The 19,964-nt window shown below is 38.7% G+C and overlaps 1 protein-coding gene across 1 annotated transcript in view; it reads left to right on the top strand.

Moving 5' to 3' along the window:
- The window catches only part of KIAA2026 (KIAA2026 ortholog), a 92,393-nt gene extending 81,509 nt beyond the window's left edge, over positions 1-10,884 (top strand). The window contains exons 6-8 of the mRNA XM_011988402.1: positions 423-538; positions 5,056-5,243; positions 6,593-10,884. Of these exons, the coding sequence (XP_011843792.1) occupies positions 423-538; positions 5,056-5,243; positions 6,593-10,218 (3,930 nt within the window). The 3' untranslated portion in view covers positions 10,219-10,884. The remainder of the gene's footprint in view (positions 1-422; positions 539-5,055; positions 5,244-6,592) is intronic.
- Positions 10,885-19,964: the final 9,080 nt, after the last annotated feature.

The raw sequence follows: 19,964 nt of genomic DNA, 5'->3' as shown, positions 1-19,964 counted from the left end.
TGTTAAAAAGACTGCTTTTGGACCTGATAACAGACGTACCTTTTCTCTCCCTTTTCCCCACTCTTTGGGAAAATTACAATAACTTTACTGAAATGACCCATGTCATACTTATTTAATGAATTTATATAAATGTTTGTATTTTTACATATATTTAACAAATGACTTATTAAAACATTTACAGTTGATGCAATTTTAAAACATTTTTAAAATTTTTATCTTCCAGTTGGATGAAACAGGTTTCAGATTTCTGTGGTAGAAGTGAGAATTGTTACATATATTGATATTTTCCCCCTTTCTTCAAGCTTCTGAAGAAGACATATGTTTTATGGAGTATTGGTGTTTTTGTATTTTACTCAGAAAATAAGTTTTGACATTTACTTTTAGAATAAATCTAAGGGATTTACTTTAAACATTGTTTTTAGGGAAAATGGTATCATCGGAGGCAAGCTGTAAAAGAATTACATAGTACATTGATCCGTCTTTTAAATGAATTGCTGCCATGGGAACCGAAGTTAATGAAGGCTTTCCAAAGAAACAGGTAATTCAAACGTTATAATCTGTTTTACTTATTTTATGGTCCTTAATTTATGATCTTTGGATGATGTCCTGGAATCATTTAGTAGTTTTCCAGTCATTTGTAAATTGGCAGATATTTTTGACTGCCCACTGTGTGCAAGGCATTTTCTAAGCCCTGAGAAAATACTGTTGACTGAACAAAGCCGCTACTCTGTGACTTACATTCTCATGGAAAAAAACACACTCAAATGTCAGGTGGCAAAAGAAGTACTGTGAAGAAAAATAAAGCAAGCTAAGGGGGTTAAGAAATGGCCGATTTGGGCGGGATGAAGGTTACTCTTTAATCAGGTGTCAGGGAAAGCTTCCCTGGTGAGTTGGTGTTTGAACAGAGACCTTAAAGAAATGAGGAAGGGAGCTGTGTGGATTTCTGAGGGGAAAGCAGAGGGAATAAAAGGTACTAAAACCCTAGAGTTGATAGCATGTTTGGCGTTTAGTGGAGATGCAAAGAGGCAAGTGTAACCAAAGCCGAGCAAGTGAAGAGAAATGTGGTAACAGGCAAGAGTCAGAGAGGTAAGGAGGAAGGAAGCCGGATCATGTAGATATTTAAGAATTTGAGTTTTTACACTAAGTGAGATGAGAAGTCATTGAAGTGTTTTAAGCAGGGAAGGGATATGATCTGATTTATGTTTTAAAGCGATCACTCTTAACTGTTGGGTTGAGGTAAATATAATGGTACAAAGATGAAAGCAGGGAAACCAGTATACTATAGCAGTAATCCAGGAGAAAAATGGTAGAGGCTTGGACCAGGATAGTAGCAGTGCAGATACCAAAGAGTGGCTGGATTCTGGATATATCTTGAAAGTAGGATTGGTAGAATTTGCTTAAGGATTGGATATATCGGATATGAGAGAAAGTGAGGAGTGAAAAAAATGGTACCCACTATTTTTGGTCTAAACAACTGGAATAATGGAATTGCCATTAACTGAGATAGGGGAAACTCAAGGAGTAGCGAATTTGAGAGGTAGAGGGGATTGAAGAGTTTGGATTTGAACATGTTAACTTTGATATGCTCTTTAGACATCTAATTGGTATTATTGAATAGGCAGTTTGGTATAGGAGTCTGAGTTCAAGAGAGTCTGGAGGTAAAAATTTGGCAGCTGTTAGCATCTTGATTGTATTTAAAGACATAAGGCTGGTAGAAATCACCTAGTATATGAGCATAGATAGAGAAGAAAACAAAAGCGAGTACTAGATCTTCCAGCATGTAGAAGTGGCCAAGACGAGTAGGACTCAGCAGAAGAGACTTTGAAGGAGTGCTCAGTAAAATAGGAAGATAGTCAAGGAAGAGAAGTGTTTTGGAAACCAGGTAAGGAAATGTTTCATAAAGGAGGACTGCTCATGATGGGTTGAGGAAATGAGAAATAAGAATTTATTATTTAATTTGGCAACATGAGGATCATATTAATGACCTTGGTAAGCTGTGGTAGTAGAAAAGTGGATAAAAGTCCTAGAAGTCTATTTAGGAGAATTAGGGGAAAGAAATGGAAGAGTCTTCTTTCATGGAGTTTTGCTATAAGGTGGAATAGGGAAATGGAGCAGTATCTGGAAGGAAAAGAGGTTAAGAGAATGTGTTTTGTCGTTGTTGTTGATGTTATAGAGTAACATGTTTGTGTACTGATGGAAATGATCTAGTAGACAAAAAATGGATTCAGGTAAAGGAAGGGACATTTAGTAGAGTGTGATCCTTGATTAGGTAAGAGGATGCATTTAAATGGAGGTGTTAGCTTAGGTAGGGAGATGGAGAATAGGAATATACATTAAGGTGAGTTGCAGATGAGGTGTGAGCATGTGAAAGTTCTCTTCTGATTGCCTCCATTTTTCTTGAAATAAGAAGTAAAGCCATTAACTGAGACCAAGAAGGTTACTGAGAGTGAGAAGGGAGGAGAACTTTATACTATCTCCACATAGATATTTTTTCATTCCAATTTTATAGATTGAAAGGGAAATTCATTTTGTGATTATCATTTAGTAACCCATTCTAATACCTTTCACAGCCCTCATGTGCTTCCGTAAAACCCTTAACAATAATTTAAAACATAAATAAATTGAAAGCAATTTTTAACTAACATCTGTTGAATATTTATGTGCCACACATACTGAGAGGTAAGTACTGTTACTATTCTCATTTGTAATAAGTAAACTGATGCTTAGAAAATTAAGGAATTTTAATGTTTTAAAAATTAAAAACCACTTTGGGAGGCTGAGGTGGGTGGATCACGAGGTCAGGAGAGGAGCCCATCCTGGGTAACATGGTGAAACCCCATCTCTACTAAAAACACAAAAAATTAGCTAGGCGTGGTGGCAGGCGCCTGTAGTCCCAGCTACTCGGGAGGCTGAAGCAGGAAAATGGTGTGAACCCAGGAGGCGGAGCTTGCAGTGAGCCAAGATCGCTTCACTGCACTCCAGCCTGGGCAACAGAGCAAGACTCTGTCTCAAAAAAAAAAAAAAAAAAAAAAATTAAAGCCTGGGCAATATGGTGAAACTGCGTATGTATAAAAAATACAAACATTAGCCAGGTGTGGTGGTGCATGCTTGTGGTCCCAGCTACTCAGAAGGCTGAGGTGGGTGCATTTCTTGATCCTGGGAGGTGGAGGTTACAGTGAGCCAAGATTGTGCCACTTGTACTCCAGTCTGGCGATAAAGTGAGACCCTATCTCAAAAAACTAAATTAAAATTGAAAGTCTTACAACTAGTAAGTAACAGAGGTGGGACTTAAGATCTAATGTGCACAAATAAGAATGTGTAGTAAAAATAAATTGGGGAACATGACCAGGCGTGGTGGCTTATGCCTGTAATCCCAGCACTTTAGGAGGCCAAAGTGGGCAGATCACAAAGTCAGGAGTTTGAGACCAGATTGGCCAACATGGTGAAACCCTGTCTCTACTGAAAATACAAAAATTAGCCGGGTGTGGTGGTGCGTGTCTGTAATCCCAGCTACTCGGGAGGCTGAGGCAGGAGAACTGCTTGAACCCGGGAGGCAGAGGTTGCAGTGAGCTGAGATCGTGCCACTGCACTCCAGCCTGGGTGACAAAGTAAGACTCTGTCAAGGAAGGAAGGGAGGAAGGGAGGGCGGGAGGGAGGGAGGGAGGAAATAGAGAACGTATGTTCATATTTCTTTTTTGAATAAACAACACTAAGGGTGAAAGTTGAGGATAGGGTAGAAAACTTCATTGAAAACAAAAGGAATAATAAAGGATCTCTAAAATACTAGATGTTTCCATCTCTAGTTTCTCAGAAATAAAGCTATTATGTTTTTATATGAAAAGGATCTCTGTGAAAGATTACTTTTCAGCTTTGTTTTCCTAGGCTTAATTTAAAAAAATATTTCTATTAAGACTGAAGGGTTTAGATACGATTACTCCCAGGATTAAGTGATAGATTTGTTACTCTCTGTATAATAGTCGCAAAAATAGATACTGGTGCTTAGAATTTCTGGCTTAAACTTTTTTAAATGACCTTTTAAGATGTGTTATAGTCAGTAATTTTAAGACTGTCTAATCTGTCAGTGCAGCTAGAAAAAAAATTATTGTTGTCTCATTTAATTGATCTAACAGCAATCTTTATAAAGATGATCAGGCCAGACACCGTGGCTCACGCCTGTAATACCAGCAATTTGGGAGGCCGAGGCAGGTGGATCACGAGGTCAGGAGATCGAGACCATCTGGCTAATGTGGTGAAACCCTGTCTCTATTAAAAATACAAAAAATTAGCTGGGCGTGGTGGTGGGCGCCTGTAGTCCCAGGTACTCTGGAGGCTGAGACAGGAGAATGGCATGAACCCAGGAGGCGGAGCTTGCAGTGAGCCGAGATTGAGCCACTGCACTCCAGCCTGGGCAGCAGAGCGAGACTCTGTCTCAAATAAAAAAAAAAAGAAAAAGAAAAGATGATCAGATGGTATGTTCAAATCTGTATTCTGAAATTTGCAGGGGTGTGTGTGTGTGTATTTTTTTTTTTTTTTTTTTTTGAGATGGAGTCTCGCTGTGTCACCCAGGCTGGAGTGCAGTGGCATGATCTTCGCTAACTGCAACCTCCACCTCCCGGGTTCAAGCAGTTCTCGTCCCTCAGCCTCCCGAATAGCTGGGATTACAGGTGCCTACCACCACGCCCAGCTAATTTTTGTATTTTTAGTAGAGACAGGGCTTCACCATGTTGGCCAGGCTGGTCTCAATTCCTGGGCTCAAGAGATCCGCCTACCTTGGCCTCCCAAAGTGGTGGGATTACAGGCATGAGCCACCATGCCTGGCCAGATACATATAATTTTTTAAGTTTCAAGTTTCTTACGCCTGTACCATAGGTTCTGTCTTCCTGAGCATTGGCAAGACTGAACTAAGCATTTTAGTCACACTTTAAGATTAAAGCATAATTTCTAATGACTTAATAAAAAATATTTCCATATGTAGTTTAAAATGTTAAAAGTTAGTTTGGATTTCAAGAATTTAATACATATGTATTATTTGTTATGTTGGGCATTTTATTTCAGGAGCCGCCTAAAGAAAGACTATGATGATTTCAGAAGACAACCTGATCATGATAAATTTACTAGAGAACTATGGACTACTGATGAAGGTGAAGGAGATCTTGGAAAAGACTCTCCTAAGGGAGAAATCAGTAAGTCTATTGACTTAACAGAACCTCTGGATATCCTGGAGAAAGATCACTTTGATTCAGGTAAGCATTAAACCTTTTTTTTTAAATCAGCATAGAAAGCACAAAGAGAAGTTTTTGTTTGCTCTGAAGGCAAAAGATAATATGGTCAATGAAATGCATTCATTGGAGAAATCTGTTATGTTTTGAAGAAGTACTGTCCACATCCTTATAAGAAGTTTCTACTAGCCTAGGCAACATAGCAAGACCCCATCTCAACAAAAAAATAAATAAAAATTAGCCAGGCATGGTGGTTGCATCCCTGTAGTCCCAGCTATTCAAGAGGTTGAGATAGGAGGATCGCTTGAGGCCAGGAATTCAAGGTTAAAGTGAGCTGTCCACTGCTTTCTAGAGTAGGCAACAGAGCAAAATGCTGTCTCAAAAAAAACAAAAAGTTTCTTGGAGTCATTATTACATTTCTAGGAGTTTCAGGAGCCAGTGCTTCACTCCAAACTGTAGGCCTGTCATTGCCCATTACAAACCACATGTCCTTGATCTGTAATCCCTTTGAAATTGATTCATGCTCTTCTTTTTATTATTAGTATTTTTGAAGCATTTTATCTGAGATTTACTTTAGAAATAGAATTTGACAAGTTCTTAATATTGTGAAGATTATTTTTTGAGGAATTACCAAGGTTGATGGCCTAATGAGACCAGAATGAACACATCATTTTAATAAGGATAAAGGGCTGGATTAGATTACCTGTAATTCATTTCCATTTATCAGATTACATTATTATGTAAATCAAGTTTAATGACTTTCTTTGGTTATATAGAGGTTAATATGAAGGTATGTGGTTAGAAATGCATTAACCTGTTGTTTTCGATCTTTGGCAAATAAGAGTAATGTCTTATAAACCTAGTTTGACCGAATATGAACATAAATTTTTTTACTATAAGGGTGAACATCAGAAAAAGCTGGATATTTTTTGTCCTTTAGAGTCTCTAGAAATAGAATAGGTTGGAGAACCACCTCTCTATGGTATCAAAATGTTCCTAGCTAGAAAAAGAGAACTAGATTCCTTTCCAAATTAAATTCTGAGCCCTGATTGTTGACTTAGGTGTTTCTAATGAAACAGTTTTTTGCACTTACACTGGCAGAAGAATTAGCAGAATTCTTGACCAAAAATTTTGACCAAAAAAATGTTCTCAATTATAGGTTATTATTGAGCATGGTTATGATATCTAGGTTGTCATGTCAAAGATGACCTTACCTTTATCTTCATCAGTGGTGCTAAGGCTTTTGAATCACCCTGCAGTAGATTTCTTAATACATTGCCCACTCAAAGATTCACTTTCTTTTTTACAGTTGATGTTGTTATTATTTAGTTGCTGTTTTTAATAAACAAAATGCCTATTTTTATAATTTTCAGATGATATGAAGTTGTCAGAAATAGATTTTCCTATGGCTCGAAGCAAGCTGTTGAAAAAGGAATTACCTTCAAAAGACTTACCGAAGACACTGCTTAAAACACTTAAACGACAGTCCAAACAGACTGGTTATGTGGATGACAGCACAAAAGAGCTTTCTCCAAGGAAGAAAGCAAAGTTAAGCACAAATGAGACAATAGTTGAGAATCTAGAAGGTGATGTGCAGATTGACTGTTTCAATGAATCAAAGCATGCAGAGCCATCATTTCCAGAGTCATTTGCCTCATTGGATTCAGTACCTGTGTGTACTCTCCAGAAAGGGACCAAACCCATTCAGGCTTTGCTCGCAAAGAATATTGGGAACAAAGTGACCTTAACAAATCAACTGCCTCCTTCCACAGGTAGAAGTGCTTCTGCTGTGGAAAAACCAGTTTTATCTCCTCCAGAAGCAAGCCCCGTAAAGCCAGCATTGACCTGCCACACCAATACAAAAGGTCCTTTACAAATGGTATACAAAATGCCCTGTGGCCAGTGGTTGCCAATAGATCTTCAAAATAGCTCTGTAAAGATTCAGATGCAGCCTGTGGTGGATCCTAAAACAGGAGAAAAAATCATGCAGCAAGTTCTTATTCTGCCTAAGAATTTTGTGATTCAGCATAAAGAAGGAAAAGCAGTTGCGAAAGAAATACCACCACTTCAACAGAAAGGTACAGAACAACATTGTTCATCTTTTGCACAGACAACAAATAGAAATTCTTCTTTAGCATCAGTTTTTGTCAACTCACCAGGAACTGTTTCTACCCAACTACCAAATACAGTTTTCAACAAAACGATTACACCTTTATCAAATGTAACTAGTGCTAGACCACAGCCTTTGTCGCCTGTAACCTCTGTAAATAACTTATTAACACCATCAGTTAAGACTAGCCAGAGTGAGGCAGGAAAAACCAAGAATGCAGTTTCAGCAGCCACATTCTCCTTACCCAGTGCTTCACCCACCATTTCCTCCACAGGTCAGCCTCTGTTATCAACAACAACACTAAATGGGTCTGCAAATCCTGGTAGTTCCTTCAACTGTTTTGCACAACAGACTGCTGATTCTTCCGAAGCAAAGCAAGAGCTGAAAACTGTGTGCATAAGAGATTCACAGTCAATTCTTGTTAGGACACGAGGTGGGAACACTGGAGTTGTAAAAGTACAGACCAACCCAGATCAAAATTCACCCAATACTGTAACTTCAAGTTCAGTTTTCACTTTTGCTCCTCAGCTTCAGGCATTTCTGGTGCCAAAATCAACAACTTCTTCCTCTGCTTTTTCACCTGTAGCTGGAACAACTACTACATCTAGTCTTTCACCTTTCAGCCAAACACCGGCTTCTGTTTCCATTCCAGCTAGCTTTGCTCCATCCATGGGGAAAAATCTCAAACTTACATTAGGCTACCCCACTGGCAGTGGTGATTTGGGCCACATGATAGATAAAACTTCACACATGCCCTCTTCTCCCTTGAAGTCCTCTGTTTGTTCTAGCACTCTACTACCATCAACAACAAGTAGTTCAGTAAGTGTAATTAGCATATCAGCAGCAAATTTTGGACAAAACAATGCAAATATTATTCATACTCCAACTAAACAGCAACAAGTAGATTATATCACAAAAAGTTACCCTGTTACAAGGTCAGAAGCAACAGCAACAACAAATGGAGATGTAATCAGTGGGACTCCAGTTCAGAAACTTATGCTGGTATCAGCTCCATCTATTCTTTCTTCTGGCAATGGAACTGCAATTAATATGACACCTGCACTGACATCTACAGGTGTTTCTGCCCAGAAATTAGTTTTTATTAATGCCCCAGTTCCCAGTGGTACATCAACCCCGACTCTTGTTGCAGAATCATTAAAACAAACTCTTCCTCCTCCATTGAATAAAGCATATGTTAAGACTCCAGAGCAACCCCAGATAGTACTGATTCCATCTACAGTGGGCACACCAATAAAAATAAATTCATCACCAGCTGTGTCTCAGATAAAAGATGTGAAAATTGGACTAAACATAGGTCAAGCAATTGTAAATACTTCAGGCACTGTGCCAGCTATACCGTCAATTAACATACTACAAAATGTAACCCCAAAAGGAGAAGACAAAAGTAGCAAGGGCTATATTTTGCCGTTGTCAACAAGTGGTAATTCAATTCCAGTAAGCTCAAATTTTGTGAGTCAGAATATTACCCCTGTTAATGAATCAGTGGTTTCTGCAGCAAGAGCAGTAAACATGCTTTCAGTTACCGGAGCGAATTTATCTTTAGGTTCCCTTTCAGTGACCTCAGCCTCTGCTTCAGCTGGGACACGACCTCCTGTTTTAGTCAGTGGAAATGATACCTCTTCGAGAATTATGCCTATTTTGTCAAATAGACTTTGCTCATCAAGTCTCGGAAACACTGTGGCTATATCAACTGTGAAAACAGGACACCTTGCATCATCTGTTCTGATTTCAACTACACAACCAGTAGTGTCTCCTAAATGTTTAACATCAGCTTTGCAAATTCCTGTTACGGTTGCCTTACCTGCACCTGCGACTACATCCCCCAAAATAATAAACACAGTTCCACATTCAGCAACAGTACCAGGAGCCACACGTTCTATATCTCTTTCTAAAAGACAATCTCGGACTTCGCTCCAGTTTCAGTCACCAGGGATTTCAACTACAGTGCCAACAAATGTAAACGCAAATAAACCTCAAACTGAATTGTCATCCCTTTCACCAAGTCCAGGTAAAATAGTTAATATTTCCAATTTTGCTTCTCTGCCGAACCAGCAAGCTTTAGTAAAAACCCCCAGTTACAGTTCTGCTCCAGGTGGCGCTACCATTCACACGGCTTCAGCACCATCTAATGTAACTAGTTTAGTCGGGAGTCAGTTCAGTGAACCTTGTATTCAGCAAAAAATAGTCATCAATACCAGTACACCTTTGGCACCTGGTACTCAGATTATGATTAACGGAACCCGGTTTATTGTTCCACCACAAGGTCTTGGAGCTGGCAGCCATGTTCTCCTTATATCTACTAATCCAAAATATGGAGCCCCCTTAGTTCTTAACAGCGGCCAAGGCATTCAGTCTACGCCAATAGATAACTCTACCCAGAAGATTACACTAGCGTCAAATAATTCTTTAAGTGGGCAACCTCTACAACATCCTCTAAGAAGCCCTACAAAATTTATAAACTCTTTTGGGAATGCAAGTTCTATACCCACAGTACATACATCACCACAAATCATAAACACAACTGTTAAAGTTCCTGTTCCACCTCCTGTACCAACAGTATCTCTGACTTCAGTAATTAAGTCTCCTCCAGCTACTCCTTTGGCTAAGACATCTTTGGTTTCTGCCATTTGCCCCAGTAATCCTCCACTGCCAAGTAGCACTTCAGTGTTTCATTTGGACACACCCGTCAAAAAATTGTTGGTTAGCCCAGAAGGAGCCATTTTGAATACCATAAACACTCCAGCATCTAAGGTTTCTTCACTCTCTCCATCTCTCTCTCAGATTGTATCTGCCAGTCGAAATCCTGCGTCTGTCTTCCCTGCTTTTCAGTCATCGGGCTTAGAGAAGCCTGACACAGCTGCATCTTGAATTTAGACTAAAAGAGCCAGTTTTTAAATAATGGGGCATTGTTTTGACTCCCATAAAAATTTTAAATGTTTATTATACTATTGAAAGCATACTATACATAGTTGTGTGTGTGTGTGTGTGTGTATGTGTGTGTGTGTTTTAATGTATCTTTTCATTAGCTTGCAACAAGGCTTTGTTTTCTTGGGGAGGGAAAACTCTGTTTCATTTCACTTGCTGTTCTGAGGAGGGTTTCGAGATTCTGTGTTTAAAGTCAGGATTTACCTGTTTGTAGAACATAAAGTGAACAAAGTTTGAATAGTTTAGAGTAAGCTAGCCTTTTGCACATTTACATTGACATGTTTCTTCTTGAATTTGGACTGTTGCAGCATATCTATGATATGGTATTCTGTGTCATTAGTGAAATCTTATTTTTGTTTCTGTAAAAAATATATATATATTTATGCATTGTGAAAAATGCAGTCCATGATGTAAAATTGTACATATTCCAGAATCCCTAACAACCTGTACTAAATATATGTACAAAGAACTATGCTGTCTTATTTATGTTTTGTTTACATAATGTATAGTTTTTTAAGTATTTTAGTAATTTTGGACCAGTGAACTGTTAGCAACAATGCAGAAGAATCTGCATGTAATAAACTGAGTTGCTGTATTTCTTTGTTTGAATACCATTTTTAACGTGTGTTCTTGTTCCATTGAAAGAATACAGGATGTAATTGAAGATAGTCCTTTACAAGAAAGAATTAAGGCTGGGAAATCTGAATTAGGGCTAGCATTTGTACTGGCTTTCCAGCTTACAAATACTACTTTCACTTAGATCTTGTGAGTATTTCAGAAAATTCCTTTTTTTTTTTTTTTGACTCACTTGTTGCCCACCCTGGAGTGTAGTGGTGCAGTCTCAGCTCAGTGCAGCCTCCTCCTCCTGAGCTCAAGCCATCCTCCCACCTCAGCCTCCCAGGTGTGTAGGTAATTGCGGTTTTTTGCCATTAGTGGCAAAAATGCCACTAATGCCAAAAAAAAAAGTGCCACTAATGGCAAAAAACCGCAGTTACCTTCTCACTAGCCTAATAGCTGGGACTACGGGCATGGGCCACCATGCCTGACTAATTTTTAAATTTTTTGTAGAGATGGTTTCACCATATTGCCAGGCTGGTCTTGAACTCCTGGTCTCAAGAGATCCACCTACCTTGGCCTCCCAAATGCTGGTGTTACAGGCATGAGCCATCGCACCTGAGAATATGCCTTGTTTTGAATAAAAGGTAGCTTCTATCTTTATTGGATCTTTATATCCATTATCTTGAGCTACTGAATTGTATACTCATCCTTCCATTTATAATGTCGTTAAACTTCATCACATGAAGTTATTGTTGGGTGTTGAAAATGATATGGAAGCATAGGCCTAAAGATTTCCTTTGAGACTACATCAAAGTGTATTTGTTATCAAAGTGGAGAGGGTAGTGAAAATATTCCTAGAAAGTCACTAACGGCTCTCAAAAACGGCTCTTTATGCTCTTAAGTACTTTTCCTAGTCATGTTTATACTCTACTCAATCACTCTCCCCCTTTTTCTGTCAGTTAAGAAAGCCCTTGGAAAGTGGGTGATGTTTCAAGTGTATTGCATTGCACATAGATGGTGCTCAATAAATGAATGTATTTACCTACTCAGCTTTTAAAATGACCCAAAACTGTTTGCCTTTTGTCTCAGAAGAATTCTCTAAACCACTTTAAGAAACTAATTTACTGAATTACCTATGGCCCAACTTTAATCCCAGTGAAGGACCTAAACTAATTAACCACTAAATCTCTTTTTGTTTGTTTGTTTTGAGACAGGGTCTTCTCTCTTGTCCAGGCTGGAGTGCAGTGCTGCTATCTCAGCTCACTGCAACCTCTGCCTCCTGGATTCAAGCGATTCTCCCACCTCAGCCTCCTGAGTAACTGGGATTACAGGTGCGTGCCGCCATAGCCTGGATAATTTTTGGATTTTTAGTAGAGATGGAGTTTCACCATATTGGTCAGGCTGGTCTGGAACTCCTGACCTCAGGTGATCTGCCCACCTCGGCCTCCCAAAGTGCTGGGATTACAGGTGTGAGCCACTGCGCCCAGCCACTAAATCTCTTCTAACTCCTAAATCCAAAATTCTAATATGACCTTCAAAGCTCTGTGTGATCTGAACTTCTGATGTGATACTGAAGTCCCCACTTAAAGTTTAAAAAGCTCTTCAGTCTGTTCCCACCTACCTCTCCAGCTTCATTTCAACCTGTTCTCCCTCTTATTCACCGTACTCTAATTTTCTTTTAGTTTCTAGAAAATTCAAGACACTTCAGGGTCTTCCTAGATGTCCTCTTTGACCTAATGTTCCATTACAGGTTCTTATTACGTGTTATGTAAACTCCCTCTCCTTGTCATACCTCAGCCAACATCATCATATTGTGCAGTCACTCAGACTGAGAACAACATAGCACTTCTTCAAAACTATAATTACTTGTATGAAATTATTTAATTTCAGGAACCTTATCAATCATCATCATCATGCCAGCATCTGGCACACTGTTTTCAATGTCTATTTGTTGAGTAGGTGAGTGACAAATCTAGATAACCTCTTATTTAAGGTCTAGTTTACTTTTTAAAACTAATGCTCCATTTTTTAAACTAGAAATTTGATTAATGGATTTATATCTTCAAAAACCCAGATTCCTTTCCTCCAGTTTTGTAGATCATGTGGATGTCTGAGATCGTGGCTAGAGTACAAAGTTAAATTCCTGAATTCATTGTGTTTAGTGTTATTAAGGGTTCTGTAAAGGGCATCTATAAAGGCATACATGAAAAGGAAGAAATGTCACAACAGTGCCACCTGAAAAGATTTGTGGTACTGGAGGGGCGTGTTTTTATACTTAGTATAGAATTAAGCCATTTAGAGATCTGTGTTCTGTATCACCTAAAATACTAAGTTAAAAGATGCTGAAATAGCCTGCCTCCTTCTGGTGTATTAGCGCTTCCCTTTCCTCTCATTTCCTATGGTTTTTCCTGCCCCCACAAAAAGTTTTTTCCTTTGTGATTAGTTTTATATACGTTTATATACACATACATACACACACGTAATATTAAATAGCTGAAGTCCTGCTCACATCCCAAGTCTCCAGTTTTATTGGTGTATTTAATTAGTTGAAATAGTTTTATGATTAAAGTAGTGATAGCTAGAATATGTACACTAAAATCAGTGGAAATGTTTGCTTGATCCAGTAGATCAACTTAAATTTAGAATTTTTTAACATTAAAAGCTTGAGAAATTGGCATATTCTGAAAGAGATCTAAGAAATTTGATAGGGATTTTAGTTAGCCAAAATTACTAAAACTTAGAAATGATAGTTTACTTGAAGTCATTCCAGAAGTAGTTTTGCCATCAACTGAGCTTATTGGCTTGTTGTTACTATAATGCTGTCATCTGCCCCAGTTATTCTTACACATTTATTCAGCAAGCATTTACTATCCACAGCATGGTGTTTGATACTTAGAAAAGTTGAAGGGTATGGCATAGTTTAGAACATTCTTATAACTTGGAGTGAAAATGTGAATGTGAGAAACATAGTTAAAAATGTATGAAGCAGTATTACAGAATCAAATGATGTATGTAATCATCTTAATTACTTTAAGAATGATGTATGTAAAACATTCCTAAAGTAATTATTGAACAAATTCAAGGCATCTACCAAAGTTGTAAATGTATTCTACACACTTATTGAGAACTATATAATGTAGAAGATGTTGCAGGAACAATACAGATGAGTAGGATTCCATCCTGTCCTCAATACAAAAAATAGTAAAATAATAATAAGTTAGAGGAATAAAGAACTTATTGTAAGAACTTAGCAGGGAGTTTCCAGAGAAGGTTTCATGTAAGAGGTGGCATTTGTGCTATGACTGCAAGTACGTTTACAACTGGGCCCACAAAGCCTGAGTCTAAGAAAAGCACAAGGAGCATGTAGGGAACACAGCAGTTGAATTTGAATGAAATGCTGTAGGTTAAGAGGACCTATAGGGAATGATTAGAAAAATAGGTTGAGCTAGCTGATAGAGGACTGAAAAATATTCTGAAAGTATGAAGCTTTTGAGCAAAGGTAGTAATAGTCAAACATAAGATGGGGACAATTACCTTGCAGGATTGCTATGAGGTTAGATGAGATAATTTACCTAAAGTACTTAGCCTACTGCCTACCACATAGTAAATACTTAAATAGTAGCTGCCATCATTGACCTTACCAAAGACAGGGAGACCCGTCAGGATATTAGGTGGGCCAGAAAAGTGGTGTGAAGACCTGATATTTGGCATAATCAGGTATCTAGTAATGCTAGAGATGAGACAACCTGTTGAGATTGAGAAGGATAAAGAAGGTATTTTAAGGGAAAGCTTTTATTTTTGACTGCATAAAATTTAGAAATATTTAAACAGCAAATAATATCATGAACAAAGTGTTACCTCCCCTAAATCTATGAATGTAGTGCTAAACTAATAAAAATACTAATAGATTTAGTTGGAGAGTATTATTCTTTTTTTGTTGGGTTTGGGTGGGATTCTCTCTATTAAACCTAAATTTATTGAGGTAAATACTGTTACTCACATTTCTTGTAACAGTTCGTAGCATATATAAATGACCTTTATTGATTTATTTATCTCCATGATCATACAAAATTCAATTATGGTTTACGTAATAGTGAACTATTTAATTCAGCCTAAATACAGTACTTAAATGGACCTGATTCTGAGAGTCTCATGGAATGGTCTAATAGTCAAGAATTGTATTAAAACCGTCTAGATTTGTAAAACACCATCTTAGGAATTGTAATTCTTTCGAACTTGAATTTAAGCAAATGTAGCATCAACTAAGAAAAAACAATAAAAAGAGATTAAATTATTAAGTAAAGAAAACACGGTCATGTGTCCTCCAGTATATAGTTAGGAGTTGGTTGCTGTAAACCTGAATCAAACCTACTGACCCAAATGTGTAAGCCCTTACAGTTTTAACCTCTCCCTTCCTTGCAGACATGATGCATGGGATCGCCTGCACATGGAACAGCAGGAACCACTTGGGAAAACCTGAAATTTAAACTGCTTTAGTCAACTTTATCTGTTGTGATCATTTTCTTTTCTTAGCTCAGTGAGCTTTCTGTTAGTGTGCCAAGCTGCCATCCAACTTTCTTGAGCATTTTTTCTCTTGGGAAATGATCAAGTTTTGATAGTAGAAAGTGCTTCTTTCCAAGACTTTCTCGAGGCCATCTTCCTGTGGGCGTCATGCTTCTGATGTTACACAGCTGATGTTTTCATATGAGCTACATTTTCAGACTACAAAGATGCTTATTCAGATGAGAGACCATTTCTTTGAACTGTAAGTGATTCATTTGATTTTCTTTTTAATAGTCCTTGTTTTTCTTCTTCAAGCCTTTTTAAGGAAACATTTAACAGCATCAGTGTATTTCTTCAAATTGTTTTTTGATTTACAGCCTAGAAGTTCTCAATTTTCTGATTGTCTTTGTCTGATTTCAAGTTGCCATCACCCATGTAATTTTTGCTAAAGAAGACAGGCAAGTATATCACCTTCAATTTTAAAGGGCTCTCTTTATCATTTACAACTTCTTTATGTTTTCAAGTTGTCAAGCATTTTTTTCCTTCGTTTCTCACACTTTGTATTCCATTTCACAGCTTCTTGGGATAGCGCCTTTAGATTTTCCTAAAAATGAGTGTTTTCATCCAAACGATCCATTATTTCCTTCTGAAAGTTCTTCTGAGACACTTTGAAGATGTTTTTGGCACTGGTTACTTGAGATTGAGGGATTTCGATGCATCGTCAAGTACTGTTGAACCATGAAATGAAAGTTTAGAGACTCCCTTCTGTTCTTTTTTTGAGAAGGCCTACAATATTCTCAAGTGACAAGTAAACCTGTCCAGATATTTACTAAATGCTAAACTTAACATTTGTAACTTTAGAGGACTGGTCTTCACCAGAGATAACTTGAAGGCTTCACTGATTTGTATAATCAGTCTAAATTTTCACTGACTTTAACCTGGGCAGAAAATCTTTTGACTAGCTCTTTTTTCCTCCTTAAAGTATGCCTGCTGTTTACTATAAAAACAATCAGAGAGACCATATCAGAATCTCACAGGGAAATGCATAGAGACTTAAGCCTTGTCTTAAGCATCAGTCACCACCACTGAGGGCTGGACAGGAAGGGGAACCCCAGGTTCTATAAAACAGTGCTCTCTAACTTTGCTCACCATGCAAATAAAGTACTATTATTTGTACAATGAATTTGGGCAAGTGGAAAATGCTTATTGCAGCCAAAGGAGACCAGCCATGAGCTCTGGTCACTCTAGTCCCTACCCTGGCCTGCAGGAAGCTTAGGGGATCAAAGCAGTGCCATGCCATTACCCATTCTCAGCCCACAGGTATGGGAAGGGCACGCTGCAGTAGAGGACTCCTGTACCATGTTTATGGGTGAGGTTCATTTTCCTGAGTTCAGGTTTCCTTCAGCAACAGGGAAGCCTCATCCTATCTATCTGCAAAGGTCACGAGGATCTCCCTTCCCTGAAGGCTCCTCTCCTCATTTGTGTTAAGTCAGTCTAGGCTGTTAGAGAATACTGAAGGGTCTCTGTCTTAATATTTCATGAATTTTCTTCAAGGCCAGTTTCCCCCTCCATATAATCCAAGTGTTCTTAGAAGGGGTAGAGTCTCCTTCACTGATGACATGGTAGAAGTCCTACCTAAGCCAATCAGACAAGAGACAGAAAGGGCATTCAAATTAGGAAGAAAGAAGACCAAATTATTCTTGTTTGCTGATGATACAATGTTACATTTAGAAAAACCTAAAGACTCCATGAAAAAACTATTCAAACTGATAAATTCATTAAACTTGCAGGGTACAAAATCAACATAAAAAAATCAGTATCATTTCTGTATGCCAACAGGGAACAAAATGAAAAAGAAATCAAGAAAGTAATCCCATTTACAATAGCTACAAGTAAAATAAAATACCTAGGAATTAAGAAGTGAAAGATCTCTATAATGAAAACTAAAACACTGAAGACAGAAATCAAAGAGAACACAGAAAAACAGAAACATATCCATTGTTTACGGATTGGAAGACTCAATTATTGTTAAAACGTCCATGCTACCCAAAGCAATCTGCAGATTCAATGCAATCCCTATCAAAGTAACAATGACATTCTTCATAGAAATAGAAAAATAATCCCAAAATTTATATAGAATCACAAAGACCCAGAATAGCCAAAAGAATAGCCCACAAAAGGACCTAGAAGCTGGGCATGGTGGCTCACGCCTGTAATCCCAGCATTTTGGGAAGCTGAGGTAGGCAGATCACTTGAGGTCAGGAGTTCAAGGCCGGCCTGGCCAACATAGTGAAACCCCATCTCTACTAAAAATACAAAAGTTAGCTGGGCATGGGGGCACACACCTGTAAGCCCAGTTACTTGGGAGGCTGAGGCACAAGAATAGCTTGAACCTGGGAGGTGGAGGTTGCAGTGAGCTGAGAATGTGCCACTGCACTCTGCCTGGGCAACAGAGAGAGACAGTCTCCAAAAAAAAAAAAAAAGAACAAAACTGGAAAGATCACATCATGTGACTTCAAATTATACTACAAAGTTGCAGTAACCAAAACCTCATGGTACTGGCATTAAAAAAAAAGAAAAAGAAAAAGACACATAGACCAATGAAACACAATAGAGAACTCAGAAACAAATCCATATATTACAGTGAGCTCATTTCAACAAAGGTGCCAAGAACATACATTGGGAAAAGGATAGTCTCTTAAAAAAATGGTGCTGGAAAAACTGGATACCTATATGCAGAAGAATGAAACAAGACCCCTATCTCTTACCATATAGAAAAATCAAATAAAAATGGATTAAAGACTTAAATCTAAGACTTCAAATTATGAAACTGCTGAAAGAAAACATTGGAGAAACTCTCTAGGACATTGGAGTGGGCAAAGATTTCTTGATTAATACCCTACAAAGCACAGGCATCCAAAACCAAAATGAACAAGTAGGTTCACATCAAGTTAAGAAGCTTCTGCACAGCAAAGGAAACAATCAACAAAGTGAAGAGACAACCCACAGAATGGGAGAAAATAGTGGCAAACTACCCATCTGACAAGGGATTAATAACCAGAATATGCAAGGAGCTCTCAGTGATAATGTAATAACCCAGGCTTCTTGCATCATGTGACCTTCCATCCTTAACACATGGCTCCCAGGGTTGCCCTGCAATTGGTTTCCAATCCAAGGAGTCATCTTCAGAGGTGTGGGTGCCTCTGTGAAGTAGAGAGTAAGTCTTTCTGAATCTGGCACCTTCTATTCCTTTCAAAAATATCTCACTTTTCTAATTTCTTTCTGGCAGACTCAGCCCAAGTCTCTGTGTCCATCACCTGGGAGACTGTCTGAGGAACTCTGTGAAGAAAGTCTTTTCCACAGAGAAATGAGAGCACCCTCAGTGAGTGACAGTCTGGGGGTTTTGGAGGGATGTAGGGTTCAAGCCACAGGCTCCTCAGTGTATAGGATTGAGATTCAGCAGAGACCTCGTAGTGAGGGGAGGAGGTACCCAAATGCCTGATGAAGTTTCCTTTGTTTAGAATTCATTTATTTGTTTGAAGTGGGAGAGGTGGAAGCCTTATTTTAAGTGTTAAGACTTGACAGTATCAGAAGAGTGGGGAAATATTTTAGTATTTTGTTAAATGTTGTTTTTTTCGATGTGTGTAATATGTCTCTTTATCCTGTGTTTTCTTTTTCCCCTTTGGTGAAATTTTGTCTTTAGTAGAAAATGATACAGTTATGTTACACTAGTGTTTCTGATGACACAAGATGATTTTTAGGTGGTTTACTGACTCACCGTTAAATAACAATGAATCATATAGTGAGAAAGTAATTTCTTTAAAACTCTTGTAAGCCTTCTGAGTATGTCAAAGACAGCCTTTATCTTTTCTCTGATCCCTGTTAATCTCTGTTTGACAAAGAGAGCAGGTCTCAGGTTCATAGCCTTCTGTGACCGTTAGTATTTTCTTAGATTAAAAAAAATTACTTTCTGTCCGTTCTCAGATCTCAACCTCTGTGCTGGGAGATCCACTGCTCTCTTCAAAGCTGTCAGACAGGGGCATTTACCTCTCCCGAGGTTTCTGCTGCTTTTTGTTTAGCTATGCCCTGTCCCCAGAGGAGGAGTCTATAGAGGCAGGCCAGCCTCCTTGAGCTGTGGTGGGCTCCACCCAATTCAAGCTTCCTGGTGGCTTTGTTTACCTACTTAAGCCTCAGCAATGGCGGGCGCCCCTCCCCCAGCCTTGCTGCCACCTTGCAGTTAGATCTCAGACTGCTGTGCTAGCAATGAGGGAGGCTCCGTGGGCATGGGACCCTCTGGGCCAGGTGTGGGATATAATCTTCTGGTGTGCCATTTGCTAAGACCCTTGGTAAAGCACAGTATTAGGGTGGGAGTTACCTGATTTTCCACGTGTTGTGTGTCTCAATTTCCTTTGGCTAGGAAAAGGAATTCCCTTCCCCCTTGCGCTTTCCAGGTGAGGCGATGCCTCGCCCTGCTTCAACTCTCACTGGTCGGGCTGCAACCGCAGACCAGCACCAACTGTCCGACATGCCCCAGTGAGATGAATCTGGTACCTCAGTTGAAAATGCAGAATTCACCCATCTTCTGTGTCACTGACACTGGGAACTGGAGGCTGGAGCTGTTCCTATTT

Source organism: Mandrillus leucophaeus, unplaced genomic scaffold (genome assembly GCF_000951045.1).
Source record: "Mandrillus leucophaeus isolate KB7577 unplaced genomic scaffold, Mleu.le_1.0 Scaffold329, whole genome shotgun sequence".
NCBI classification, from domain to species: domain Eukaryota; kingdom Metazoa; phylum Chordata; class Mammalia; order Primates; family Cercopithecidae; genus Mandrillus; species Mandrillus leucophaeus.
The sequence above is the reverse complement of the archived record's forward strand: the minus strand, read 5'-3'. Positions and strand labels throughout refer to the sequence as shown.